The 16022-nt window shown below is 41.1% G+C and overlaps 1 protein-coding gene across 4 annotated transcripts in view; it reads left to right on the forward strand.

Annotated features, from left to right (window-relative positions):
• The window catches only part of PIK3R3 (phosphoinositide-3-kinase regulatory subunit 3), a 110273-nt gene extending 96319 nt beyond the window's left edge, over window positions 1-13954 (forward strand). For 3 of the 4 annotated variants that reach the window (XM_068964360.1, XM_068964357.1, XM_068964359.1), the window contains 3 exons: window positions 5057-5131; window positions 5587-5757; window positions 13756-13954. In XM_068964360.1, the coding sequence (XP_068820461.1) occupies window positions 5057-5131; window positions 5587-5757; window positions 13756-13954 (445 nt within the window). The remainder of the gene's footprint in view (window positions 1-5056; window positions 5132-5586; window positions 5758-13755) is intronic. The other variant, XM_068964358.1, reaches the window with a different exon arrangement.
• Window positions 13955-16022: the final 2068 nt, after the last annotated feature.

A 16022-nucleotide genomic window follows, 5' to 3' on the forward strand; every position in this document is an offset into this window, starting at 1 on the left:
CCAAAGACAGCACTAGGATTGATGGGCTTGATCTGCTCTAACACTGAAACTGTATAGTCAGTCCTGGAAGAGACTGGTTGTACTGCTACCTGATACTGAATATGACCTCTCTTTGGTCCTGTTTTGAAGTTGGAATAGGTTGGAATTCTGCCTCACGTAAGAAGAGATTGTCATTAGTTCATCAAGTCCTCTTTGCATGTAGCCATTTCTCTGATTTCTTGCTATATATATAGCCCATAAGGACTTTTTGAGATTTTTCTTCTGCTGAGATTCCAATGTACTGTTTCTAGAATATTCTTGAATGCTTAAATCAGGATTTCATTTCTTAAATATAAAATAAGTCAGTTCAGTTCAGTCACTCAGTCGTGTCCAACTCTTTGCAACCCCATTAACTGCAGCACACCAGGCCTCCCTTGTCCATCACCAACTCCCGGAGCCTATACAAACTCATGTCCATTGAGTCAGTGATGCCATCCAACCATCTCATCCTCTGTCGTCCCCTTCGCCTCCTGCCCTCAATCTTTCCCAGCATCAGGGTCTTTTCAAATGGGTTAGCTTTTCTCATCAGGTGGCCAAAGTTTGGAGTTTCAGCTTCAACATCAGTTTTTCCAGTGAACACCCAGGACTGATCTCCTTTAGGATGGACTGGTTGGACCTCCTTGCAGTCCAAGGGACCTTCAAGAGTCTTCTCCAACACCACAGCTCAAAAGCATCAATTCTTTGATGCTCAGCTTTCTTTATAGTCCAACTCTCACATCCATACATGACCACAGGAAAAACCATAGCCTTGACTAGATGGACTTTTGTTGGCAAAGTAATGTCTCTGCTTTTTAATATGATTGGTCATAACTCTAGGTTGGTCATAACTTTCCCTCCAAGGAATAAGTGTCTTTTAATTTCATGGCTGCAGTCACCATCTGCAGTGATTTTGGAGCCCCCAAAAATAAAGTCAGCCACTGTTTCCACTGTTTCCCCATCTATTTGCCATGAAGTGATGGGACTGGATGCCATGATTTTAGTTTTCTGAATGTTGAGTTTTAAGCCAACTTTTTCACTCTCCTCTTTCACTTTCATCAGGAGGCTCTTTAGTTCTTCACTTTCTGCCATAAGGGTGGTGTCATCTGCATATCTGAGGTTATTGATATTTCTCCCAGAAATCTTGATTCCACCTTGTGCTTCATCCAGCCCAACATTTCTCATGATGTACTCTACATGTAAGTTAAATAAGCAGGGTGACAATATACAGCCTTGACGTACTCCTTTTCCTATTTGGAACCAGTCTGTTGTTCCACGTCCAGTTCTAACTGTTGCTTCCTGACCTGCATACAGATTTCTCAAAAGGCAGGTCGGGTGGTCTGGTATTCCTATCTCTTGAAGAATTTTCCACAGTTTGTTGTGATCCACACAGTCAAAGGCTTTGGCATAGTCAATAAAGCAGAAATAGATGTTTTTCTGGAACTCGCTGGCTTTTTCAATGATCCAGTGGATGTTGGCAGTTCAATCTCTGGTTCCTCTGCCTTTTCTAAATCCAACTTGAACATCTGGAAGTTCACGGTTCATGTATTGCTGAAGCCTGGCTTGGAGAATTTTGAGCATTACTTTACTAGCGTGTGTGAGTGCAGTTGTGCAGTAGTTTGAGCATTCTTTGTCATTGCCCTTCTTTGGGATTGGAATGAAAACTGACCTTTTCCATCCTGTGGCCACTGCTGAGTTTTCCAAATTTGCTGAGATATTGAGCGCAGCACTTTCACAGCATCATCTTTTAGGATTTGAAATAGTTCAACTGGAATTCCATCCCCTCCACTAGCTTTGTTCTTAGTGATGGTTCCTGAGGCCCACTTGACTTCACATTCCAGGATCTGGCTCCAGGTGAGTGATCACACCATCGTGATTATCTGGGTCGTGAAGATCATTTTGTACAGTTCTTCTTTGTATTCTTGCCACCCCTTCTTAATATCTTCTACTTCTGTCAGGTCATATACTATTTCTGTCCTTTATCGAGCCCATCTTTGCATGAAATGTTCCCTTGGTATCTTTAAGTTTCTTGAAGAGATCTCTAGTCTTTCCCATTCTGTTGTTTTCCTCTATTTCTTTGCATTGATCGCTGAGGAAGGCTTTCTTATCTCTCCTTGCTATTCTTTAGAATAAAATATTTCTTAAATATAAAAGCCTTTATTTATTTTAATTTTATTTTTTGCTTGCCATCCGTGGCTTGCAGGATCTTGGTTCCCCAATCGGGGATTGAAGCCAGGCCCACGACAGTGAAAGTGCCAAGTCCTAACCACTGAACCACCAGGGAATTTCCTAAAATCCTTTAAAATTCCTTTTTTATAAAAGGGGTTCATTTGCAATTCTTTTCCATTAGGAGTTAGTTTTCATGATTATTGCTTCCTTTTCCTGGTTTTCATAAACCTAAATTCATAAATTCAAAATAAAGAATAACTTGCCATAATACAACTTAGTCTAACTTGACTGATAAACTATGACTTACTGCCATCCTAGAATAGGCTCTGTGTAGTGTGCATCAGTCCATCCACAGCAATGCCCTAAGTAACATTGTTATCAAAAATTAGATGGTCATTAGCAGTTGATCATATTTTTAAAAGCTGGGAGAAACAGCTGATCAGATAGATGATAAGATATTAGAGACTAGAAAGATTTCAGGAGATTGAAACTATGATCCACATTGAGTATCATAAAACTTAATTTGAATAAATATCATCTTACACATTCAACTTCCCAAATATAAAATTAGAGTGGCGAGATGTGGCAGCAGTGTGAAGGAATTCTGAAGGATATTACCATGCCAATAATTGTTCAGTTAAGATACAGATTGTGACTAGAAAAGTTAGTTTAATCTTACCTTAAAATGTATCCTAAATAAGCCATCCTCTTATGCTGTGCAAACAGTCCTTGAGTACAGGAAGCCATCTCTTTATCAGAGGATCATAGGTTCTGGGAAAAAAAAGTCCGCTTAAAGTTAATCCATTTCATTGGGTGTGCTGGAATTTTCCATTTGCCTTCACAATTTCTGTTCTTCTTTTTCTACCCTGCTCTGTGCATAAGAAAACGGATCTCTTTGCCCTCTGGCTTCTCATTAGCTTTGGCCATTTGAAGGCACAGGCAGGAGATGAGAGGGCAGAAGGAAAGGAAAGTAAGAATATTTTATATTCTAACTTCTTCCCCTTGTGATCCCTATGAGATGGCTGTGTCCTCATTTTCTACCAAAGGTGGCACTCCCCAAATGGTACTCTCTGGCTTCAAGTCACGGCTGTCTACAGCCGATTCTTCAATTCTAGGATACCTTGGCCTCACACTGTTGCTAGCCCCAGGGAGTTTCTCTAAAACATCTCCTGGCCTTTGTAAATAGTGAACTCTCCTCAGCTGCCAGTTTGACTGTGCCTTATCCTTCTAGCTAAGACCCTAACTGATACAAACTAAGTGAAATGTCATCAGTTCAGTTCAGTTCAGTCGCTCAGTCGTGGCTGACTCTTTGTGACCCCATGAATCGCAGCACTCCAGGCCTCCCTGTCTATCACCAACTCCCGGAGTTCGCTCAGACTCATGTCCATCGAGTCGGTGATGCCATCCAGCCATCTCATACTCTGTCATCCCCTTCTCCTCCTGCCCCCAATCCCTCCCAGCATCAGAGTCTTTTCCAATGAGTCAACTCTTCACATGAGGTGGCCAAAGTACTGGAGTTTCAGCTTTAGCATCATTCCTTCCAAAGAACACCCAGGGCTGATCTCCTTTAGAATGGACTGGTTGGATCTCCTTGCAGTCCAAGGGACTCTCAAGAGTCTTCTCCAACACCACAGTTCAAAAGCATCAGTTCTTCGGTGCTCAGCTTTCTTCACAGTCCAACTCTCACATCCATACCTGACCACTGGAAAAACCATAGCCTTGACTAGACGGACCTTTGTTGGCAAAGTAATGTCTCTGCTTTTGAATATGCTATCAAGGTTGGTCATAACTTTCCTTCTAAGGAATAAGCATCTTTTAATTTCATGGCTGCAGTCACCATCTGCAGTGATTTTGGAGCCCCCAAAAATAAAGTCTGACACTGTTTTCACTGGACATAGTAGATAGTAAACACAATTATAGTTTGATTAGAGATTTTAAGTTCAAAATGAAACTGAAGATAAAGAGAATAAGTTCATCGTATGTGCACTGAATTTATGTTATAACTTCAACTTTATATCTTTTTTAGCATAAGCAAACAAAAAAGGACCACATAATTAGTAATAGAATGCTAGTTGGATGATGCTTTGTTCAGGTTTTGTCTCTAGAATGTATTGTTTTATACATGATAAGGAAAATAAGGAAAAGTGTAGAGAGTGACTGGTGGACTGCCTTAGGTGGGACAATTAGGGTAGTCCTCCCCGAGGAGATGTTTATGATGAGATCTGAATGAACAGGGGCTTGGTTGGGGGATGGTGATGAATGAAAGAGTTTTTATACTCAAGTTTTAGGCCATCGTCCATCTCAGTGAAGCTAAATGAAATGGTTTATATCATTTTACATCTAAAATGTTGGTATATTTAAAAATACTGTGATTTTCCTGGTGATGAAATAAATTTGCATTAATTACTCAGATTGCTACCCTGAATTTCTCGTGGCTTGCTTTGCGTGTAAAAATAGACCTTGAAATTCTGTTTTAGAATTTTAAACTCAATGTATTAACAGTAGGTCATGGAGGAATTGCATCCTGTGGCTCAGTGGAGATTGCAAAGGTGACACACGCTCACCTAACTAACAATTTCAAAAACAACTGTCCCGTGGTGTTTGAGTGCAAGGATATGTGTGCTTGTGGTGATATAACCTCCTAGAAGAGGAAAGTGAAAAATGAGGGACGTGCCTAATTTCAAGTAGCTTTCTGTTTCTGCCTTTTTGCTGAAAGTTGAAGGAAAAGTAATAGAGAAACTATTAAATTTAGGGAAATCTCTGGCCATTCTTAGTGGCACTGGGGAAACCAAGCTCCTGCGCCTGGATGTTTGGTTGGCTTGGATGTGTCTACTTTGCACCTATGCTGACACTGGTGTCTTTCTTCTGGTAGGTGGCTCAATCACAAAGGAGTGAGACAGAAGCGCCTAAATGCCTGGCTGGGAATCAAGAATGAGGATGCTGATGAGTAAGTTCTCACTGTACCTTTCCGTCAGAGGGCTTTGTTCCCAGTGTAAGACATAAGGCCTGAGTTACTTGAGCAAATGTCCTCTCTGTTATTTGAGGACATTTGAATCAAGGCCTTTGCACCTCTTTAAATTGATTTGCTTCATGAGTATGCTATAGGCACTTGAGTTCACAGACCTGCCAAGCCATATGAAACCTGGATACTTAAGCATCGCTTATTTAGAAGTCAGGAGTCAGAGTCTTGGGTGAGACACATGAATCTTGTGCTTTCTGCATGATAGCAAATAATGAAATTTTTTTTATCTTATTTTTGGAAATTCTTTTTAAAAAATCCAACTACTTGCAATTCTACTTTGTCATTTTGTGGTTAAGATTTAGAAGAGTTTTATTCATGAATTTGCTTTTAGATAAAAGTAAACTGATTGTTAGAATAATATTTTAACATTTAATTTTTAGGACCTATTTTATCAATGAGGAAGATGAAAACCTGCCCCATTATGATGAGAAAACCTGGTTTGTTGAGGATATCAACCGAGTACAAGCAGAGGACTTGCTTTATGGGAAACCTGACGGTGCATTCTTAATCCGTGAGAGTAGCAAGAAAGGATGTTATGCTTGCTCTGTGGTGTAAGTCTTCTCTGGGGATATGACCTTTTGAAAACTTCTACATTGATTAATAGAAAATCAACCACTCATAAAGTTCAGATCAAATTAGTTGAAGTATGGTAAAATGAGTAACCATGGCTTAGACCTTTAATATTTGTATAAAGAAAAGTTAGTTGCTTTAGGAGATATATAACCTGAAATTATTTGGGGGATTTTAATTTAAATGGTAAGCAGGCTAGGCCCTGCAGTTGTTTGTTGTTGGATTTCAGGTTATCTGAAAAATAATTGGAGATTTTTCAATTGAAAAGATCATGTAATTCTTAATAGTCTCCTGCATGCCTAACTTGGCTTCCATTGTCAGATTATGAAGACTTGATTAAATAGAACTGTTTTTACTTCAGAAGAAAAACTATCTAAGTTTTGTACTTAAATAGTATTGTTTTGAGTTAGTGATAGAAAATGTTGGATGTTTTCTTATGACTGTTTGGAAAAGCTTATTTTCTTTTTAATGGAAAGTGAAATTCTAGGGACAACTAATTATGCCTCAGTCAGATTTTGCTGTTTCATATATATATATATATATATATATAATATAATTATATAGCATATATATATATAAAACAGTTGCCTTTTTAAAGAATATATGTATATATTTTTTGCTATTAATATGTTTTCATTGACAATGACCATACCTAGAGAGGAGGTATATATTGATGGTCATGAGAGAAGCTTTGGGATCAGATATATAGGATTCAAATCCTGATACTACTACTTAACCATACATGTGACCTAGGGCAAATTATTTAACTTTTCTTTTCCTAGTTTCTTTATCTATAAAAGAAGCATAATAATAATATCTACTTAATAGATATTAATAATCTTAATAATATTATTAAGTAGATTTCTAAACTATCACATGAGTTAATATATGTGATATAATATGCTTTGATCAGTGCTGGAACATAATAAGTAAATGTTGTTTACTAATATTATTATGATAATGATGCTTCTGCTGGACATGCCAGAGGCAAGCAAGGATCACAGATGATTTGAGGACAAAGTGGTGAGGCTAGACAAAAGACACTTGTATTAACAGAGTGCTTTACATGATCATCTTATCCTTAGCTATCTATCTCTGTCATGCAGAGTTTGAATCCAGCTTTACCTGGTTTCAAAACCCACATTGTTTTTTTTTTTTTGGCACCACGCTTTCTTCATTTCACAGTTAAATATCCAAGATAAATGAAATCACCGTGATATAGGTATCACCAGTAGGCTGTGTGCATGAAAAACTGAGTTTGCTGGAGAAAGGTTTGCGAGATTTTGTGGAAGAGATGGTGTTGAGCTGGACGTGGAAAGGATGAATAGTGGGGTGTCTGTGAGCAAAACGTAAGGGAGGTATTGGATTAGTGTTATTCCTGGATAGAGCTACTTGAAACGTTTCATTTTTTTGTGACCTGGGCTCAGATCCTCAAGTTATCTGGGTGGAAATGGCAGGAGAAGATGGCTCTTGTGGGATCTGAGATCTGTAAGAACGTTAAAAAGAAGACAGTAAGCCCAGTACATCAGCCCCTCACCCTTATCCAGGTCCCTGGGTGGCAGCCTTGTGGATTGTGGACTTGGCTGGTGGAAAGTGCTGCTCAGCAGCTCAGGTGATTCCTGAGAGACCAGAGAACAGCTTGAGTATCTTGGGGAGCTGTATTATTTTTCCCTTCCCTTTAGCCATAGACTTGACCAGTAGTGTGGATTTCTGTTGCCTATGAAACCAGCTTCAGTCATATATCATATTGGGGTTCACCTTGGGGGACATTGGAAGCAAAAGAGTCTGGCATCACAGACTTCCACTTGTTTGCCAGCCACTGCAGCTATAGAAAGCCTGCTTATAGTGATTTTTCAATTTACTTAGGACTAAGTTAAGGACTTGCTTAACTCCAGAGCCTTCTCAGGCTAGAGACCTGTAGCCAACAATGAATGTGTTAGGTAGTGAGCAGTTGTGATTCTTCCATTGTTATTGCCGTTTGGCGTAAGAAATTTGATTAGGGATAGAACATATAGATCAACAGAAGACTTGAAAACTCTATAGAACAACTAGACATAGGTGGTGCTAGTGGTGAGGAGCCAGTCTGCCGATGCAGGAGGTGTAAGAGATGCAGGTTTGATCCCTGGGTTGGGAGGATCCCCTGGAGAAAGAAATGGCAACCTGCTCTAGTATTCTTGCCTGGAAAATTCCATGGACAGAGGAGCCTGGTGGACTACAGTCCATGGGGTCACAAAGAGCTGGGCACAATTTAACTCACCCACATCCACACAGAGACATCTTTAGAACACTCCACCTAACAACAGCAGAACACACATTTTTCTCAAGTGCACATGAAACATTATCCAGGCTAGACCACACTTTAGGTCACAAGTCTCAATAAATAGGGTTGAGATCATATAAAATATGTTGTCTATAACCACAATGGAAAGAAATTAGAAATAAAAAATAAGGAAATTTGGGAAATTCACAGAGTGGACCATAAATAACATATTCCTAAATAACCAATAGATTAAAAAAGGAAAACAAGGGAAATTAGAAAATACTTTGGGTTAAAAGAGAAACACAGAATAGTGAAACTTACTTAATATAGCTAAAGCAGTGCTAAGAGGGAAATTTATAACTGAAGCTCTCAAATCAATAACCTACCTTCTTCCACCTTAAGAAACTGAAAAAAAGAAGAGCAAACTAAACCCAAACAAGCAGAAAGAAGGGAATAATAAAGATTAGAACAGAAGTAAATAAAATAGAGAATAGAAAATAATTGAGGAAATCAATGAAACTGGAAGATGGGATGATGGGATGAATAAAATTGATAACCTCTTTTCTAGTAGTCATGTACAGATGTGACAACTGGACTGTAAAGAAGGCTGAGCACCAAAGAATTGATGCTTTTGAATTGTGGTGCTGGAAAAGACTTTCTAGAGTCCCTTGGAGAGCAAGGAGATCAAACCAGTCAGTCCTAAAGGAAATCAATCCTCAATATTCAGTAGAAGGACTAATGCTGAAGCTGAAGCTCCAAGACTTTGGCTACCTGATGCAAAGAGCTGACTCATTGGAAAAGACTCTGATGCTGGGAAAGATTGAAGGCAAAAGAAGGGGGTGGCAGATGATGAGATGAACCGACTCAGTAGACACGAGTTTGAGCAAACCAACTCGATGCACGTGAATTTGAGCAAACTCCAGGAGATAGTGAAGGACATAGGAACCTGGCATGCTGCATTCCATAGGGTCGCAAAGAGTTGGACATTACTTAATGACTGAACAACAACAAAGCTAAACTCGTACACACACACACACATACACACACACGGGAGAGAGAGAAGACACAAATTAGTAAAATCAGGGTGAAAGAGGGGACACTCGTTGTAGTCCTTACAGAGATTTAAAAAAAATGATGGAATACTATAAATAATTATATGCTAACAAATTAAACAACCTAAATGAAATAGACAAATGCCTGGAAGCACACAAACTACCAAAACTGACTTAACAGGAAGTAGAAAATCTGAATAGAACTATAATAAGTAAAGAAATTGAATTACTAATTTAAAAAACTATCCACAAAGAAAACCCCAGGCCTAGTTAGTTTTACTGGTGAATTCTACCAAACATTATAAAAAGAATTAATACAATTCTTTCAGACTTTTCCAAAAAATTGGAGCAAATACATCGCAGTTTGTTTAATGAGGGCATATTCCTTATGAATATAGACATAAAAATCTTTAACAAAACACTAGCAAAGCAACTCCAGCAGCATATAAGAAGGATTATAAACCATGACCAAGTAGAATTCATCTTAGGAATGCCAGTTGATTCAACATTAAAAAAATCAGTGTAAATAAACCATATAACTAGATTAAGGGACAAAAATCTACTAATTATTTCAGTAGATTCAGAAGAAGTATTTTTACACTCCTATTTAAACACACTGAAAAAACTAGAGATAGGCAGGTATTTCTCAGCCTGATAAAGGACATGAAAAACCCACAGCGGACATCATACTTAGTGGTAAAAAACTGAGTACTTTTAAGAGCAGGAAGAGACTAAGGATGTCTTTTCTCACCACTTCTAATCATTGTACAGAAAATTCTAGCTGAGACATCTAGGCAAGAAAAAGAAAAGGCATCCAGATGAGAAAGGAAGAAGTAAACTATTAGAACTAATACATGCATTCACCAGGGTGCAGGTTAAAAGATTAGAAAACAAAAATTGGTCGTATTTCTGTATACTAGCAGTGAACAACCTGAAAACGAAATGAAAACGTACTATTTGTAATAGCATAAAAATGATAAAATGCCTAGGTTTAAAGTGTAAGAGCTGTACAGTGAAAACTATGAAACATCATTGGAACAACTTAAAAAAAATTCTAAGTAAGTGGGAAAACATCCCGTGTTCATAGATGGCAGTACTTTCCACATTGATCTGTGTGTTTGGTATAATCCCCATAAACAGTACCAGCTGGCTTTGTACAGAAATGACAAGCTGATCTTAAAATTGATATGATAATACGAGGGATCCAGAGCAGCTAAAATAATCTGAAGGAACAGGAAAGAGTTGAAGTACATCTCCCAATTTGAAAACTTACTACAGTTGTAGTAATTAAAATTGTGAAGTACTAAAATAAGATAAAAGTTATGACCAACCTAGACAGCATGTTAAAAAGCAGAGACATTACTTTGCCAACAAAGGTCCATCTAGTCAAGGCTATGGTTTTTCCAGTAGTCACGTATGGATGTGAGAGTTGGACTATAAAGAAAGCTGAGCACTGAAGAATTGATGCTTTTGAATTGTGGTGTTGGAGAAAACTCTTGAGAGTCCCTTGGACTGCTAGGAGATCCAACCAGTCTATCCTAAAGGAAATCAGTCCTGAATATTCATTAGAAAGACTGATGTTGAAGCTGAAACTCAATACTTTGGCCCCCTGATGCAAAGAACTGACTCATGATGAAAAGACCCTGATGTTGGGAAAGATTGAAGGCAGGAGAGGGGGATGACAGAGGATGAGATGGTTGGATGGCATCACTGACTCAATGGACATGAGTTTGAGTAAACTCCAGGAGTTGGTGATGGACAGGGAGGCCTGGCGTGGTGCAGTCCATGGGGTCGCAAAGAATTGGACAGGACTGAGCGGCATCCAGTCCCATCACTTCATGGGAAATAGGTGGGGAAACAGTGGCTGACTTTATCTTTCTGGGCTCCAAAATCACTGCAGATGGTGACTGCACCCATGAAATTAAAAGATGCTTACTCCTTGGAAGGCAAGTTATGACCAACCTAGACAGCATATTAAAAAGCAGAGACATTCCTTTGGCAACAAAGGTCCATCTAGTCAAGGCTATGGTTTTTTCCAGTGGTCATGTATGGATGTGAGAGTTGGACTATAAAGAAAGCTGAGCACCAAAGAACTGATGCTTTTGAACTGTGGTGTTGGAGAAGACTCTTGAGAGTCCCTTGGACTGCAAGGAGATCCAGCCTGTACATCCTAAAGGAGATCAGTCCTGGGTGTTCATTGGAAAGAGCAATGTTGAAGCTGAAACTCGAATACTTTGGCCACCTGATGGGAAGAGTTGACTCATTTGAAAAGACCTTGCTGCTGGGAAAGATTGAGGGCAGGAGAAGAAGGGGACGACAGAGGATGAGATGGTTGGATGACATCACCGACTCAATGGACATGGGTTCAGGTGGACTCTGGGAGTTGGTGATGGACAGGAAGGCCTGGCATGGTGTGGTTCATGGGGTTGCAGAGAGTTGGACACAACGGAGCGACTGAACTGAACTGAACTGAGGGCTTCCCTGATAGCTCTGCTGGTAAAGAATCCTGCAGTGCAGAAGATCCAGGTTCGATCCCTGAGTAGGGAAGATTACCTGGAGAAGAAAATGGCAACCCACTCCAGTATTCCTGCCTGGAGAATTTCGTGGACAGGGGAGCCTTGGCGGTCTACAGTCCATGGGGTTGCAAAGAGTCAGACACAACTGAGTAAGTAAGCACAGCACAACATAAGATTAAACATGTGAATCAATGAATAGAAATGACAGCCAAGAGATAATCCCCTACAGTTATGGTCAGTTTGTTTTCAACAAGGTTCTCAAGACCATTCAAAGGAGAAAAAATAGTCATTTCAACACATGGTGCTGAGACAGCTAGTGAGCCACATGCAAAAGAATGGATTTGGACCTCCAGTTCATGGCACATACAAGATCTGACTCAAAATGTGTCATATAACTAAATGTAAAGGCTAAAAGATACAACACTTAGAGACCATAGGCGGGAATCTTTGTCACTTTGGAATGGCCAGTGGTCTCTTACACATCAAAAGCACGAGTGACAAAAAGATGAGTTGGACTTCCCCACAATTAAAGACTGTGCATCAAAGGACACAGTTGGGAAAGTGGAAAGACAACCCACAGAATGGGAGAAAATATTTGCAAATCATACATCTAATCAACTAGTATCTATACATAAAGAACTCTTAATAAAAAGACAACTGCCCCAATTTAAAAATGGGCAACGGCAAATAGACATTTCTTTAAAGAAGATATAAAGATGGTTAATAAACATATGAAAAGATGCTCAACATTATTAGTCATTGCTGCTAAGCTGTTAAGTCGCTTCAGTCGTGTCCGACTCTGTGCGACCTCATAGACGGCAGCCCACCAGGCTCCCCCGTCCCTGGGATTCTCCAGGCAAGAATACTGGAATGGGTTGCCATTTCCTTCTCCAATGCATGAAAGTGAAAAATGAAAGGGAAGTCGCTCAGTCGTGTCCAACTCTTAGCGACCCCATGGACTGCAGCCTACCAGGCTCCTCCACCCATGGGATTTTCCAGCAAGAGTACTGGAGTGGGGTGCATTGCCTTCTCTGTTATTAGTCATTAGGGAGCTGTAAATCAAAACTATAATGAGATACCACAAGGATAACTGTAATCAAAAAGATGGACAATAACAAGTGTTGACAGGGATGTGGAGAAAGCTGCTGGCAGGAATTTAAAGTGGTGTAACACTTCAGAAAACAGTTTGGCAGTTCCTCAAAAGGTTTAACTTTCTTTGGCAGGCAGGGTGGGGGTACATGCCCATGTGGCTTGTGGGATCTTAGTTCCCCCACAAGGGATTGAACCCGGGGCCATAGCCGTGAAAGCAGAGTCCTTGCCACTGGACTACCAGGGATTTCCCAAAAAGTTTGTTTCACTTATGGCTCAACAGTTCCCCTCTTAGGTATACATCTAAGAGGACTGAAGACATGTGTCCATACAAAAACTTGTACATAAATATTCATTATAGCCAAAAAATGTTAACAACCCAAGTGACCCATAAATTGATGAATGGATAACCAAATTGTAGCATATCTATACAATAGAATATTACTCAACCCTGAGGAGAAATCAAGTCTCCATACATGATACCACATAAAAGAACTTTGAAAATGGTGTGCCAAGTGTAAGTAGCCAGACAAAAGATTGAGTAATACTGTGTGATTCTGTTTATATAAAATGTCCAGGATAGGCAAAGCCATAGTGACAGGAAGTAGACTGGTCACCAGGGTCTAAGGGGAGGGAGGAAAACAGTGAATGCTGATGGCTACGTGGTTTCTCTTTTGGGGTGATGAAAATATTCTGGAAGTAGTAGTGATTGTTGCACAATCTTGTGACTATTTTAAAAACAACTGATTTGTACATGAAATTTTTTTTTTTTGGTTTGGTTTGCCCTCTCCAGTGCATTCTTACCTAATTTAGGTCCAGAGCTGAGTGACTGAACGCAGCCAGCCACTTTAGCCCCACCAAGTCTTGAGAAGTGAAGGGTGTCTCTGTGACCAGTGTGGAAGGGGCCGGGGGGGACACAAGGGTGTGATATCATACAAGCTCTGATGGACGAAAGGCTGCTGCTGCTTTGCAGAGCAACTGCTCTCAGACTTCTGGTCTTTGGGGCCCTTTGTGTTGCCCTCTGCCTTCATTCCCCGTGGTGTCTGTGTTGTGTCGTTGCAGCGCCGACGGAGAGGTGAAGCACTGCGTCATCTACAGCACTGCTCGGGGCTACGGCTTCGCAGAGCCCTACAACCTGTACAGCTCCCTGAAGGAGCTGGTGCTCCACTACCAGCAGACGTCCCTCGTGCAGCACAACGACTCTCTCAACGTCAGGCTCGCCTACCCTGTCCACGCACAGATGCCCTCGCTCTGCAGATAAAGAGGGAGCAGCGGCTCTCTCGCAAAATTTTTCTACAGTTTTTATTAGACTATGAGGGCATTCTTTCTACGTAGACTGCTTGTTTTGCACAAGAAGTGATTCTGTGAATGTGAAGTGGAGAGGCCGAGCAGCAGCCGGCCAGGATGGGGACATACGGGGCCTGGGGTTCTCGGGGACTCAGCCGTGCCACTGCACTGACATAGGAAGCTGGGAGCAGATGCTGGTTTTTGGGAAAGTCTTTCATTGGGGTTTTTGTTTTACTTAGCCAGGCACCTTCAACAGAACATGTTAGGCCTGATTGGGGTGGGGGTTGTAGTGGGAAGCCTCTGAGTAGTCCCTGTCCTCTTCTGAGAGGCCAAGGTGCTTTTTAAGACTGTGGTGAGGCTTGGCCCTGTTGGGAGTCTGTTTTGGTCTGGCAGTCTCTCTTCCTCCCAAAAAGAAGGTGGTTTTGGTTCAGTGGTAGAATGGCATTGGGGTGAAAAAGACAACCAAAGGAAAATGGGGAGGCTTGGGATTTCATTTAAAGAATTGTAATCTGTAGGTAAAGAAACTTTTAACCGAAGGTACCTAACGAGTATAGTTTAGGTGTCAGCATCTCAGTAGCTCCTCTCTCTAAAGAAGCATTATGTTTAGAAACCATATTGGTCCCAGCAAAACAATGATTGCTGCCAGACCAAGGTGTGGTGGAAGATGGTGGCACTAGTGTCTGAACGCACACTTCTGAACCAAAACTTGAAAATAAAAGGAAAACCAGAGACTGTTAGTTTTAGCAGACACTAAAATTGGTCAGTGTAATTCCCTTTTGCCCTGCCCTTGTTTCTCAGAGATGAGGAATAGTGTTCTTTTTGTGGGCTGGTGAGCTTTGAATTATAAAATGAAGTTGGTGCTTGTGTGGTGGTGTTTTCTTAGCCTAAAGAATGATCTGTTGTTTGAAACCTTTGTAACTTGTGTGTATGAGTAAAGAAAAGGTGCAATCCAGTGCTTTTAGATGGCTTGATATACCAAATAATGATCTAGAGCAACATTCTTCTGTGTGCTTCCACAAGTTGAAAGGTCCTGCAGAAACAGTCAACGTGTTTAATTTCCCGTCATCTCCTGTCCTTTTCTGGGTAGGGCCAGGGGAGCCATAGGTGGGTAGGGCTGTGGCTAGAAGGGAGCCAGCTGTGGTCAGGGACTTTAGTCGGTCCCAGGCCCGGGGCTCTGGTGTCCCGAGCAAGGGCCTTATGCCACCCTTGTGCTTCCAGATAGTGGTTGCTGAAACTTCTGCAAGGAGAGGAAAGGATGGCTTGGCATTCAGACTGTTAGCTGAAGTCATCTGGAAGCTGTTCTTTGCCTTTTTTTGTGATCCTGCCATTAAGATGATGTACACAGACTGTCCTCATGCTCCAGTGGCCCTGACTTTGCAGGAACCTGCTGCTTCGTGTGGTCTGAGCCTTCCAGCTGAGTGAAGCTGGGGCAGGTGGAGTTGGGGCAGCATCTACTCCTACCTCCATCGTGCTCCACCCCCGTCAGTCAACACTCATTTGACAGACAAGAGGGTCCAGCTGCCTCTGAGCCAATCCTAGAGCCCTAATAGGCTTGAATGAGTCAGCTGTTTGAGCCCAAAGCTGTGCAGTCAGGCTTCCTGGTTGAGTAGGGAGGTCAGTATCTGAGTCTTATTGAATCAGGTTTACACCTGGGGAGCTCTAGTTTGGGGGATGAAAGAAAAATTTCGCTTTCCCTGAGCACTTATCTTGGTGACAGGATCTAGAATGTGCCACAATGTAGATAGAAATAGATTAAAATCTGGGGGAGAACCTCCCGTTACTAACAATGAAAACAGAAAGGCAAGGGGGCATATCTTTGGCTTTTCCTTGGTTACGTTGCAGTTTCAGGACTGGATGAGGCAGACAGATGAAACCTCCTGCAGTGGCGCTGTTCTAACCTGAGCCCTTAACTGATACCAGCCAGCTGGACATTCCTTCCCTAGATGGCCAGATTGAAATCTTGCTAAGAGTTTTACTGAGAAATAAGGCCAGACCAACCACTGTGAGGCATGCCTGATGGCTTTGTGGCTTAAGCAGTTAGA

Source organism: Capricornis sumatraensis, chromosome 2 (genome assembly GCF_032405125.1).
Source record: "Capricornis sumatraensis isolate serow.1 chromosome 2, serow.2, whole genome shotgun sequence".
Taxonomy (NCBI): domain Eukaryota; kingdom Metazoa; phylum Chordata; class Mammalia; order Artiodactyla; family Bovidae; genus Capricornis; species Capricornis sumatraensis.